The sequence below is a fragment of the Hippopotamus amphibius genome, chromosome 11, assembly GCF_030028045.1.
Source record: "Hippopotamus amphibius kiboko isolate mHipAmp2 chromosome 11, mHipAmp2.hap2, whole genome shotgun sequence".
Taxonomy (NCBI): Eukaryota; Metazoa; Chordata; class Mammalia; order Artiodactyla; family Hippopotamidae; genus Hippopotamus; species Hippopotamus amphibius.
The window spans coordinates 99,059,623-99,073,588 of NC_080196.1; the positions used below are offsets into that span (position 1 = coordinate 99,059,623).

Genomic DNA, 13,966 nt, shown 5'->3' on the forward strand with positions numbered 1-13,966 from the left:
GCATCTCTTAAATGTCTAGTTGAGCATCCAAGAAAGTTTTTGAAAATGCCCAGAGGTTCAAAATGAAGAAGACACTGAAATGCAGAGTAGACAAACAGCACCCGATGCTGTAGCTTTGGGAGGAAACCTGGATGGTTCAATTGAAGAGAGAATTGATGAACTGGAAGAAGGATTGTGAAGAAATTCCCTAGAATGCAGCACAGAGATAAAGAGATGAAATGTGTGAAAGAGGTTAGGAGTCCAGAAGGACAAAACAAGCAGCTCTAACAAGTTTAATAGGCGTTCCAGAAAGGAGGAATAGAGGGAATTGGAGAGAGCCAGTGTGGAAAATTCTTAGCTATTAATGGAAGACACGAATACTTGGGTTAACATGGTGAATGCTGAGCAAAAATCCACATTGGGGCTTGTGAATTCTACTCATATTTCATTAGTTGTTGATGCTGGGTGTGGTTGTCAATGTGGGCATTTGAGAAATGGGACGTAGACTAAAGGCAGAAAACAGACATGTTTCATGAATTTTTAGGAATCCCATTTCCTTTTGGTCCGGAAGGGGGTGGGGATGAGGCTGACAGAGTAGGCTGGGTCCAAGTTGTAAAAAGCCTTGAATGACAATCTAAGGGATTCATACTCTGATAGAGATGAGTTATTGGAACAGGGGAGTGACAACCAGATTAATTGGTGACAGTGCTTAGGATGGATGATGGGAGAGAGTACAGTCAGTTAGATTGTGTTATGGTTGTAACCCTAATAAGATTTACTTTTTTTCTTTTTTTGGCTATACCCTGTGGCATGTAGGATTTTAGTTCCCCATCTGGGGATCAAACCTGCTCCCCCTGCAGTGGAAGTACAGAGTCTTAACCACTGGACCACCAGGGAAATCCCTCAAGACTTATTTCCTGTTCAGACTGGAGATGTTGCTCCAAATCTCCTTGTCCCCTTCACCCACTGTCAACAAAAGCTGGTTATTGTGGCAGATGGAAAGTGCAATTGAGTGCTGGGGCACAGAAGTGACAGATGTCACTTTTCACAACTCATTGACCAAAGCCAGTCACATGGTCCCACTTAGTCACAGGAGACTGAGAAGTGAGATCCTACCGTGTGCCTAGAGACAGAAGGCTGAAAATATCTGCACAGCATAAATGACCACCACAGGGGTAATTAGATCGAAGTAGCTATGGTGCTAACACTGGTTCACTGTGGGCGTGAGGACGTAGCTTAGGGTCGGGGAAGGAGCTCAGAAAGAGGCTGCAGTTGTAGGTAGTGTTTCAGGAGAATCGGGAAATTTCGTGCTGTTACAGAGAAAGAAGAGAATCCTGAAAGTTCAAACCTAGGTGATTTCTTGGACAGATATTTTTCAAGGTTTAGATTACCTAAATAGAAATAAGGAAGTCAAAATTAAGAGCTGTTTATGGAGAAGATGAACTTTAGATATACACTCAAGGTTAGTTTTTGTTTGAATGTGTGTGGTTGGGGGATTTCATTGTCAATAACCGAGTAACAGTAATGCATAAAGAAGAATGCCTTCAAGGTGGTAAAACATAAAATGAAGAAAAGGACAATGTAGGCTTAGAATCCATGGCATAGACAACTGCTTCCTCCCAAACACATTTTTCTGCAAATTCCTGACTCCTACTCTAGTAAGTATTCCAAAGAGCAACTGTTCCATCCTAAAGCTCTGATGGGTGCCTCTCTTCAGGGTTGGTGGGCTAGTGAGTTCCATCCCAGGCTCTTTGACCAACGGAAATTTCCTGTTGAAAACTTTGGCCAAGATTAATATATTATTTCATAATATAGTCATCATGCTGTGAGCACTGTCATTTTTTTTTTAATGACTACTTGGAATGGGAAAAAATGTATTTTAAAGAACTTCATAAAATAAAATATGACTTAAGGGAACCACTCACCTATCCCAAAGAATGGTCTGAAAATAAAGAGGGGTGTCCCAAATACAGGATGCTATTTATGCCATTTAGTTACACAGACGCACACTGCAAATCAGATGCTGTAAGGATCCCAGGTTGTAGCTTTTACCCCTGTTGCAGTGTGTGGGCTTCTCATTGAGGTGGCTTCTCCCGTTGTGGAGCACGGGCTCCAGATGCACAGGCCTCAGCAGTTGCAGCACATGGGCTTAGTAGTTGTGCCACATGGGCTTTAGAGCACGGGCTCAGTAGTTGTGGCACACGGGCTTCGCTGCTCCGCAGCATGTGGGATCTTCCCAAGCCAGGGACTGAACCCATGTCGCCTGCATTGGCAGGCGGATTCCCAACCACTGAGCCACCAGGGAAGTCCTGAAGCTCTTACTTTTAAGCACAGACCTTCTAGGTAAGGAACCTGGAGTTTGTTACCTTAAACACTTGGCTTCTGCTTGTACACAATTCAGTCTTTGCTTACATGGATCCTTGAACCTTCTTGTTGGAGTTTCTTTTTGCAGTGAGGTACCGCACATCCCTGCAGAGTTCATCATACACCTTTGGGATATGACCATGTGAAGTTTTGTCTCTGCGAAGAGCCTCTCTTCCTGCTGCTAGATGCTTCTGGACTAGCCAGTTGTAATTCTGTAGTCATCATTACTCCCAAAGCACTGATTCTGAACAGCCCCATCTTGGTCCACGTGGTTTGGGTGTAAGGATGAATTTGAGACTTGGCTACCCGGTCTTGGTCCACGTGGTTTGGGTGTAAGGACGAATTTGAGACTTGGCTACTGTCAGCCTTCCCTATAAAAGAGAGCATTCTCTTTTCACAGCCATTTTCCCCTCCCTACTTTCCCTTTTGGTGAACACTTTAGTAAAGACTCAGTACATTGGATGATAAAAATTTCATCATCTTAGCCTATGTTTTTTTGGGAATCTGCTCATTTATGTTTGCTGCTTCGTTGCAAAGTTAGATCTGGGGGTGCCCAGCACAGGTCCTGTGTGAATTAGGGTCTTAGCAGGGCACATGGCACACTAGAAAAGGTTTAATTTTATAGTAATTAAGGAAGGGACTATATACAGAGCTGCGGGCTGGAACAAAGGATGTTGAGGGTCCCGGGGACTCAGCAAGGGCAGGGGTGGGCTAGAGCAGGGTCCTCTAGATGAGAGCTAGAGCCAGAGCCAAGCAAGGAGGGTGGGAGGGAAATTATAGGGAAACTGCCTTTTCACACTCAATGATTTCCTGCCTGCACTTCCCACCGGCAAAAACCAAATAAAAGCTAGAAAACAAGGAAACCCAGTCATATTCTGTAATGTCAGTGTGCTGGGCACAGAGCAGGACAGAGAAGGATGCATGACGGGTCTGGAACAGGGGCTGGGAGACATGATGATAATCACAGATACCCAGCAGGTGCTTTCAGAGGCGCGTGCTCTACACATGTTTTATTGTCAATTCATGTTTTATCCCCTATAGGTAAGCTGTCAGCTGGAACAGGGTACTCTCAATTCCACGTTACTTTTTCTTTCTAATTTCCTCACCAAGTTTATCCTGGAGTTACACCCTTGCCCTCGTGGTTATTTTTTCTTAAGGAAACAGAAGAGCGTTTCCCAGAAAACATTCTGTGGTAGTTTCCAAATTAAATTTATGAGGTTAGTTTTGGCTCATAATGCAACACTATGTATAATGTTTCACAGTATTTAAAGGAACTGATTATTTAATTTGCTTTGCTTTTTATTATAAGCTGCTATCCTTGAGCTATTCTTACATTTATAATTGTAAATTACACTACCATGGCAAGTCTGTTTCTAAACACAATCCTTTGCAAGATGATATTTTTATCTAGGGGCGCTCTATAATTAGAGTTCACTCTATCACACATCCAACTTAGTTCCAGAACGTGTGGGTTTAGCCTAAGAGTAATTGTCTGACCTTCAGGTTGAGTCAAGTTTAATTGGATCGGTTATTTCTGGAGAAGAAACATCATCTATTTTTTAAAAAATAACAAGGAAGGCAGAGATCCCGTGATTGGAGAGGATGGTGTGAGGTTGACATGAGGCAGGAGAAAGCAGAGTTGCACGTGTCAAAGGGAATGACCCTGTCTTGGAAAGGGTAGAAGACACGTCTCTAAGGAGGGGTAATGGACATTTATCTTGATTTTGTCAGTTCAGCATCTGATCCCCTTCTGGGGTTAGGAATCTACCATTGTATGAATCTCTGAGAGATGGATCTTACTTCATACTCCCAAAACCAGAAGGTCACTCTCCCTGACCCCCAGAAGCCTAACCTCAGGCATGGGATGACCAATACTTGGTCAAAAAGATGCTCCTGCTTTGACTCTCGAGCAGGTGATACAAGTAGGGACAGTTTAAATGTACTCATTCCGATGGCACCGTGGCAATGGTCGTGGTGACTGCAGATGGAGAATTACACGGAGCATTGCATTTGCTGGTCAGGGAAAGCAAAGAACCAAGACCCGGAAGAAAAGAATGTAGATTCCTCAGCATCTCTGCCCATTTGGGAACCAGTCTGCCTTCCAGGAACCACTAAGCATCTCGGGCCCAGGGGTCCCATCATGGTGGGACATTTTGAAGCTTAAGCTTTTCCTTTTCTCTTAATGAGACACCATTCAAACAACATGACAATATCACTTATTTTATTTTATTTTAATATTTATTGAAGTATAGTTGATTTACAATGTGTTAATTTCTGCTGTAGAGCAAAGTGATTCAGTTATACATATATATTCTTTTCATATTATTTTCCATTATAGTTTATCACTATATTGATACTGAATATCATTCCCTGTGCTACAGGGACAAGTAGGACCTTGTTTATCCATCCTATGGGTACTAGTTTGTGTCTGCTGATCCCGAACTCCCAATCCTTCCCTCCCCCACTCCTCTTCCTCCCATCACAGGACCTGGCACTTGCTTATCCCTCTGCCTGTACTGCTTCCCCCTGTTGTTAATCCCATGGGGGCCTTTTCCCTTCTTTCAGGTTGGCTCTGAAGTCACCTGCTCAGAGGGATTTCCGGGTCACCTCACTCAAAGTGCCAGCACCCCCCAACAGCACACACCCGCTTGGCCAATCTCCATTTCTTTCTTTTTTCTTTTTCTTTTTTTTTTTGTCTGCGTTGGGTCTTCATTGCTGCCCACGGACTTTCTCTAGTTGAGTGGGGGCTACTCTTCGTTGTGGTGTGTGGGCTTCTCATTGCGGCGACGTCTCTTGTTGTGGAGCACGGGGTTCTAGGTGCGCGAGCTTTAGTAGTTGTGGCTCACAGGCTCTAGACCGCAGGCTCAGTAGTTGTGGTGCAAGGGCTTAGATGCTCCAGGGCATGTGGGATCTTCCCAGACCAGGGGTCAAACCCCTGTCCCCTGCATTGGCAGGTGGATTCTTAACCGCTGCACCACCAGGGAAGTCCCCAACCACTCTCCATTTTTTTTACCTGCATTATTTTTCTTCCCAGCACTTATTCCCCCGACACTATATGCTTATCTGTTAACCTTCTGCCATCCTTTGGATGAAACGTTCCAAGCTGTTCCATGAACTCTGCCTGCTTTCTGATCTGAGTTCACCATTTCCTCTCATTGCAAGAGGCATTTTTCATTTTGCAGCCTGAGAGCAGCAGATATTAGTTTTCCCATCAGGTTGATCCTTATTCTGGTCAGCAAAGACAAATCCTTTGTTTTCTCAAGTCCATTGCCAAATGATGAGAAGCCAAATGCTCTTTCCTTTTACGTAGAGCTAGTTACGTGAATAAAATGACTGTGGCATTAGTAACAGCATCAGCTAGCGACTGCCGCTGCCTCAGGAAATGATAGAGATTTGCTTTCAGGAAAGGAAGGCGTTATTTATTTTCATGTCCTATTTTTATGCCCAGCACATTGCCTTGTGGAAAACAGGTGCTTAAAATGTCTTCATAAAACAGCTGAGTCCCCTTGAAACTTGATTAGTCATAATTTTATTCCTTAAGCGTTGGGACAAATATTACAAGGGTCTTGAAAAGTAAAATTATGTTTTTCCCTTTTATTTAGGTGGAATTTTAAAAAATCATTTAGGTAGTTTTTATTACTAATGATGAAAATGTGGATATGTGTTCCACCCGTTGTACTTCCTTCCACCCTCCCCCCCCCACCCCGCTTGACAAAAGACAGAGTACTTAATACTGAATTCTAAAAGCAATTTCATATTTTCATTGACTACACAATATCAACAACTGACTTGGAAATAAATCCAGGTTTCAGAGATTTTTCTGTTTAATCATTCTTAAATATTCAAAGTACCTAAACCTCCAGTATTTTCAACCCTCTCCCTTCATCACTTTTTTTTTAAAGGAAAGAGAATTAAGTGCAAGAGATACATATGGAATTGAGACTTTTAACACTTACTAATGTTAATCACTCAAGAGCTCTAATGTAATACAAGGAAACAACTGAAGTAGGCTGATTACATGCTTTTATGAATTTACAGATGGGGAAAGTGAATAGATTAAACCCTGGTTTCTGTTGCCAAATTAGGTCCCTTTTTAGTCCAAGATGTTGCTTTCTCTGTGTATTTCCATATTGGATGTTATCCTTCATTTTTTGCACTGAAATTTCAGCTTCTACTTCAACTTAAGAACGGTCTGCGTGGTGCATAGTAACAAATAATGTATTCATGGCAGAAAATAATTTTGAAGGTAGACTCAGAGGGTTTCAAGGTCAGAGAAGACCGTAAAGGTAATTTTATAAAGATCATTTGATACTGAATCTTGTCTTTAACTCTCTCATCCAGTGCTCAACGACTATTGGATACCTCCAAGATTGGAGACCCCTATACCATTGGAAAGAGCCCAGTTCATCTTTGGGTAGTTTTGACTAGAAAGCTCTTTATTGTTTCAAAAGTGTCCCTTTGTAACTTGGATCTAATGCTCTGTTTTTTTCAAGGAACTATTCACCCAGTAACACTTTATTTCAGCTTGTGCGCCTGAATCTTTTTCTTTAGGTCAACAGCAATAACAAAGAATAATAATAAATTGCCACAATAGCCAATTTTTTTAAGGATTTACTATGGGTCAGACCCTGCAAGGCCCCCTTGTATATACAAGGGTGAGTCAAAAATTATCTGTACTCTGGTTATATTAAAACTTCTATAATTTCTACAGCCAGTGTGCAGATAGCTTTTAACTCACCCTTGTACGTTATCTGGGTGTCTGGTATATACTATCATCTGTCATGTGTGTAATAGGCATTTAGAATATAAAGAGAATAACAACTAATTGTCTTCATTATTTATGGTAAATCAGATACTCACAGTACTTTAAATAAGTTAATTAAATCTCACAACAATTCCAAGAAGTAGAGACTACTTGTTTTCCTAATTTTCCAGAGGAAGTAATTGAGGCAGTGAGATTGCCCTGGGTCACACAGGAAGTGTCAGCTTTGGGTCTTAGCTATTATATGAACTGCCTCTTAGAAAAGCACAAAAGATTAAAAAGGGCACAGTGCCTTCCCATATGGAGCTTCCAGGCTGTAGGAAAGAGGGAAACAGAGAATAGATGCCTTCAATATGAGGATATAAAGAGGATATGCCAGTGAATAGAGAATAGGGAGTATAGAGAACACACAGTTATCCTGACCCAAAGGGAAGTCCAGGAGGGCTTCCTGGAAGAGTGGGCTTAGAAGATAAGTAGGCTAGTAATGTTTAGGAGGAGGTGGGCTGGGTGAAGGGCACTGGAGACAGAGGGCACAGCATGAACAAAAGAGCAGAGGTGAGAGAGTGGAGTGTGTACAAGGAAGAGTGCTCTGGTCTGAACATTTGTGTCCCCTAAAATCCATATGTTGAAATCCTAACCCCTAAAGATGATGGTATTAGGAGGCAGGGCCTTAGGGAAGTGATTAGGTCTTGAGGGCTGACCCCTCATGAATGGGATGGTGCTCTTATAAAAGAGACACTATAGAGCTCCCTCACTCCTTCCATCCTGTGAGTGTTCCAGGAAAATGGGACCCTAGGGGATGGCCACGTCCCAGGTCTTGGGTGAGTCCCTGGGATGGGCTGCCAAGTGAGGGTCCTCAGAAAGAATTCAAGAGAGCAAGCCATAGTAAAGTGAAAGCAGGTTTATTGAGAGAGATACACATTCCATAGGCAGAATGTGGTCTGTCTCAGAAGGCAAGACTGGCTCCAGGGCATGGGGTCATCTCAAAAAGTGGGGTGGTTAGTTTTTATGGGCTAGGTAATTTCATAGGCTAACACGTGGAGGGATTATTCCAACTATTTCGAGGAAGGGGCAGGGATTTCCAGGAATTGGGCCACTGCCCACTTTTTGGCCTTTTATGATCAGCCTTGGAACTGTCCTGGCGCCAGCGGGGTGTGGCACTTAGCATATTCTAATATATTACAATGAGCGTATAATGAGGCTCAAGGTCTTCTGGAAGTCAAATCTTCTGCCATCTTGGGCCTAACTGGTTCTAACCAGTTTATGTCCCATCCTCAAAGGCTAATGGCTGTGCCCTGCCCCCTCCCTTCCCGTCTTATGAGGACACAGAAGGTGCCAGCAAAGACACGGAGGAGGACCTTTACCAGAACAAGACTGCTGGCACCTTGGTCTTAGACTTTCCAGCCTCCAGAACTGTGAGCCCTAAATTTCTGTTGTTTCTAATAAGTCACCCAGTCTGTGGTATTTTGTGACAGCAGCTCCAAGGGACTCAGACAAAGGGTAGGGGTCTGGGAGGCTTAGAGGCTGCTGTGAAGCCAGGAAGTACGACTGAGTCACAGTGATGTTTGCCCTCAGTGTAAACAAAATTTGCATCACATTTTAAATATAGCTAGAGAGCTTATTATTTAAGGCAGACTTTCTGGAGAGAAAGTATTTACACCATGAGAAGGCCAGAGCCATACATTTTATGTTGTGTTAAAGTAGATGAACGCAGTTACCACCGTCTTTTTTTTTTTTTTTTTTTTTAATAATTTGTACTTTTTTTTTTTTTTTGGCGCATGGGCTTAGTTGCTCCATGGCATGTGGGATCTTCCTGGAGCAGGGATCAAACCCGTGTCCTCTGCATTGGCAGGCGGATTCTTAACCACTGCGCCACCTAGGAAGCCCACCACTGTCTTTTGTCAGCATGGTTTGCTTCCCAGGACATGTGTCCTAAGCCCCCACGAGGGCATGTGTGTGTTTATTTGTCCTACCACAATGGCATCTCTTTCCGTGGAGGAGTTCATCACTCCCACGTGTGGCTTTCAAGTCCGGCAAACACATGAACAGATGCACACAAAGTCCAGATGATGACGCAGAAGCCTTTCTGTGCTTATCACTTATCTGAATGTTCTATAGGTTGGATTCACAATCGTTCTCGGATAAAAACCAAACACAGCCACTTATCCTCCGTATATTTAGTTTTTAAACCCAGAGATATTCACAAGACAGCTAACTAGAGAAAATCTAGCCATGTTAGCTGGAAATGTTAATCTGCGTGACTAAAGGAAGCCAGGTGGTCAGCGGCCCCCACATCCACAGCTCCATTTTACTCAACAATAACAAGTTGTGTACAAATCGGTTTCCATGGTTTGTTCATCGCAGCCGCTTTGCAGGTGGCGGAGGAGACACAGCTTGTCTCTGCATGTTAAAGGGCGAGAATGTCACATTTCCCCCCAACACGTTATAGGCTACTGTTTCATACATATAAGACTCTTTGTCTAAGAGGGGAGTTTTATCCTGACAGATTAAGGTGCTGACCAATGACGGTCCTGACTTTACTATTTTGTCTGCTCTTTTTTGAATTTCAATTGCCCTTTGCTTTTCCTGCAAGAAATATTTCTCTCAAGTGCGTGCAGGACACTGATGAATTCCTTTCTGATCTGAATTCAGTGGAGCCCAAAGAATATGCTCGAAGAAGTAAGTAGGTTTTTCTTGGCCCATCGGGTAGGTGAACACAGGGCAGACAGGTTTGGGCTGCGGCTATGCTAGAAAAACCCCTGAGAATTAAAAACCCAGAAGCAAATAGGAAAGAGAAGATGCTCCTCAATTGATAAATTACGCCAGGAATCAAGGCGGGAGGAGGAGTTTTTATTGCAGAAGGCAATAGAGGGGGTGGTATTAATTCTAGCCAGAAGGAATCTCATGAGGACCAATCTCTTAATAAGATGTGGATTATTCGTAAATCGTATGATGCTGTTTACTGTTTTGAAGTTGATAACGTTTCACTGTCACATGGGATGGCTTGGTTTATTTCTTTTTCTAGACATTTAGTCTGCTTTTGAAAAAGAATTGCTTCATTATTCAGGAAACAGCTCTTGCCCGTTACATGTTGGATAGTAAAGTCTGAGGCGTATCCTGGTGAATGCATTGGCTCAAGCTGGAAGAAGTTCAATGGCAGCCAGACCTGTTTGCATGTGGTATGGGTGGACGTCAGGCTGCTGTAATTATTTTTTGTTAATTTCCCAAAATGATTTTCATAAACAAAGGGACGTATATCTTCCTGCCGGAAAGGGGCAGGAAATCAGATTCATTTTCAGTGGGGTAACCTCTCCAGGAGACTGATTCATTGCTGGTGCTGATGTAAACCACTAAGAAGGAAAAATGTAAAAACTCACTCTTTCCAAAGCCAGAAACACTATCACAGCAACTTCCATTTCCATTTTGAACACATGTATAATTTATTTTGTATTGGAAAGCCCTTAGTAGCATAATATACAAAGATAAACAAAAGTTTTAATCTAATATTGAGTAATTCAAATAGCACATGATTTGAAGCAATTACCATTCTACACTGGATTATATGTCCTGATTGTTCATAAAACAGTAGGGAAATATGAATCCAATGTATTCAATAACCACCTTCAAGTTGTATTTTGGAAGTGATTATGTTTTGCTACAACACTTGGTGATATTGACAGGAAACATTCTGACAAACCCAGGCCAAATCAGCTGGCCGAGAAAATCCAGAAGTGTGCAATGATTTCTGGTGATGCGGTGGTGGTACATATTGTCATCATTAGTCACAGCTTGTTAACGCTTTATTTGTCTTATAAGTTACTCTAGTCATGCACCAACGATGTTCCATCTGTAGACACCTGAAAATCTTTTTTTTAATTAAAAAAATTTTCCAAGGTTGAATGGTCCAAGAAAGAATTGAATGATGTACATAAATGGATAGATGATAATTACTTAATTTAATAGGTGAATGCTACTATCTAGTGTTTTAACTGATTTTCATTCTAACGCACCCCCCAAAACATTCAACATGGTTGCTTTGACATTTTGCCTGGGATTTTTGAGCACAGCACGTGGTTCTGACCCTTGTTCTCAGCGTGGTTTTCCTGACAGTCATTTGGGTGGAAAAATAATGAGTCAATATTCAGAGAGTACTTTTACATGGCAGGTACTGTTCCCAGCCCGGTGCAAAAGTTGTCTCATTTAGTCCTAATGCCCCCATCCCACCATGGGGAGGGTGTTATTATCACCTCTATTTTAGAAATGAGCCACAAAGATGTAAATATTGTGCTGAAATAAGTGATGCAGATGGGATTTGAACCCAGGTCATCTGATTCCCAAGCCTGCCTTTTTAATCACTGCCTAAAATAAGCAACAACTAGAGAAACAAGCAAAAAAAGGAATGAAGCAGAGATATATGTATCATTATGTTGGGAATATACAGAAATAACATCAAGAAAAAAAAGTTGTATAAGAATATATATAGTACGCAAAGTTTAAAAAAATGCAAATTAAGGTGCTGTATTGCTTTGGGAGATGTGGAATGTCTCCGTTACACATGTAAGAAATGCATGAGAAATGCATGAGAAATGATATGCATGAGAATGCATGAGAATGATAGCCTCCAAATTCAGTTAGAGGTTGCCTTGCAGTGGGCATGGTGAGGGTGGGGATGTAATTGTGGAGCCATCCAATCTCAAACGATGGATCAAGTTGTGTTTTTTAAGCTGGGTGATTGAAACATAGGTGGTTCTTAGGGTTTTTTTCTTTACATCTTTTTAAGATTTTAAATGTTGCATAATAATGTTTTAAAACGCCATGCCCAATCCAAAGCACAGAGGTGACAATAGCAGAACCTCTGATACTGGGTGGGGTCTGAGGAATAAAGTGGAGAGAGACGGTTCTTGAAATTCAGGCCAACGTGTTTGTTTTTGCAGAAGGGAATGGGCATCATTGCTACTCTGGAACAGGAGAGAGCCTGATATTAGAGCCTGAGACAGACACTCAATCTGGCAGTAGGAGGATGGATTAAGGAGCGCAGAGCTTACTGGAAGGGAGAGAATAGTAACACGACTCCAAAATGAAGTTCCTGTACCTCCTTCCCACCATCCTCTACATTCGCTTTCATGTCCACCATCTTAAAGGGAGAGGGTTCCATCAAACAGTATTTGTGAGCTTTCATGTTGCCACCCCCTGGGGTCCCTGTCTGATTTTAACCCCCCTTTCATTGCGGAAGTCCTCAGGCCGGTATTCTGGCCCCTCCGCTTCTGGCTTTGTTTTTCGTTTTGTTTTTACACTCCATAATCCACAGGAATCTACACTGAATCTCTTTTCACGTGTAAAAATTGCAGCCTAAAAGATCTCTGTAACCAGGTAGATACAACTTACATTTTCAAGAAGAGAAAAATTAGATTAAAAACTATTGAGTATCTAGGAAATAAAATATTATGAACTAAAAATAATGCCTCTGAAAAATATTTAATGCTATGGAAAATAATCTTAGTATATTATTAAGGAGAAAAATCAGGATACAAAACAATATGTGTAATATAATACCTGTTTTGGAGAACATATGTATATACACAAATGTGTATAAGTGTATGAATGTGTGTGTGTGTATATATATATTTATACGGAAACATATTTATACAGACAGAGAAAGAGAGAGGTACTATGTCTCCTTTGTAGAGAGAGATTGTCTATCTTATTTTCCTTTGCAAAGTCGAAACCTAGCATGGTGCCATAGAGTGTGTATTAAGAGTGTACCACATCAATCATATATATAAATGAATGATTAATAAAGGACTATGAAAATGCTCAAAAAAAAAATCTCTGGCATCCTCCCTCCTGATTAATCTTTTGTTTTCCCTCAATTTTCTTTCTCCTTGACCACTGTGGTAATAAATTCCTTCTTAAAATTCGTCTTTTCTTAAAAAAATTTTATTTCTTTATTGGCTGCATTGGGTCTTCATTGCTGCGCACAGGCTTTCTCTAGTTGTGGCGAGTGGGGGCTACTCTTTGCTGTAGTGAGTGGGCTTCTCAGCGTGGTAGCTTCTCTTGTTGCGGAGCACGGGCTCTAGGTGGCAGGGCTTCAGTAGTTGTGGCTCACGGGCTCTAGAGCGCAGGCTCAGTAGTTGTGGCGCCCGGGCTTAGTTGCTCCGCGGCATGTGGGATCTTCCCGGACCAGGGATCAAACCTGTGTCCCCTGCATTGGCAGGCAGATTCTTAATTAGGAAGTCCCTAATGCAGTGACTTTTAAGGATTAAATCGTATAAATTAACAATTGAGTAAATTATGTTAAGAACAAAAGGAATGAATACTCAAAATTCACCATTTCCTAATTGTTGTATGCACTTGACCATCATCTGTACTCCTGAACTGAGTCTGTGTGGTGGAAATGCATTGCTGTGCACATCATCCTTTAAGCTCAAGTTCAGGGACGTCAGGCTGAGAGCTTGAAGTCAGCTGTGGTAGAAGTCTATTCACCACACAAGTCAGCAATTTCTGCAGGTTGGGGCTTGTATTGTTTTGTTGACTGTCTAGACTTCAGAAGATGATGGAGAAAATGTTACAAATTAAAACTTAAACGTGTGTTATGTCTATAGCCTTTGCATTATAAATAGCACCCCAAAACTGTCATTCAGCAAAAACATTGCTCACACCATGGACACACGAGTGAAGTTCTGACACATATCTTTCTGACTTCACATCCTCATTACTCATTAAGGTGGACAAAAATATCACCCAACATTTATGTGGGGATGACACTCATTGGTGTCATAGGTAAAATCATGGCTACAGATATGAGAGTTTGACAAAAACTAGTGAAAGCATCTGTGAGGATCGGTTGGCTATATACGGAAT

At 41.8% G+C, this 13,966-nt stretch overlaps 1 protein-coding gene across 1 annotated transcript in view; it reads left to right on the top strand.

Moving 5' to 3' along the window:
• The first annotated feature begins 9,627 nt into the window (after positions 1–9,627).
• Positions 9,628–13,966, top strand: part of LOC130830936 (O-acyltransferase like protein-like) — a 62,177-nt gene continuing 57,838 nt past the window's right edge. The window contains 1 exon segment of the mRNA XM_057698217.1: positions 9,628–9,784. Coding sequence (XP_057554200.1) covers positions 9,628–9,784 — 157 coding nt within the window.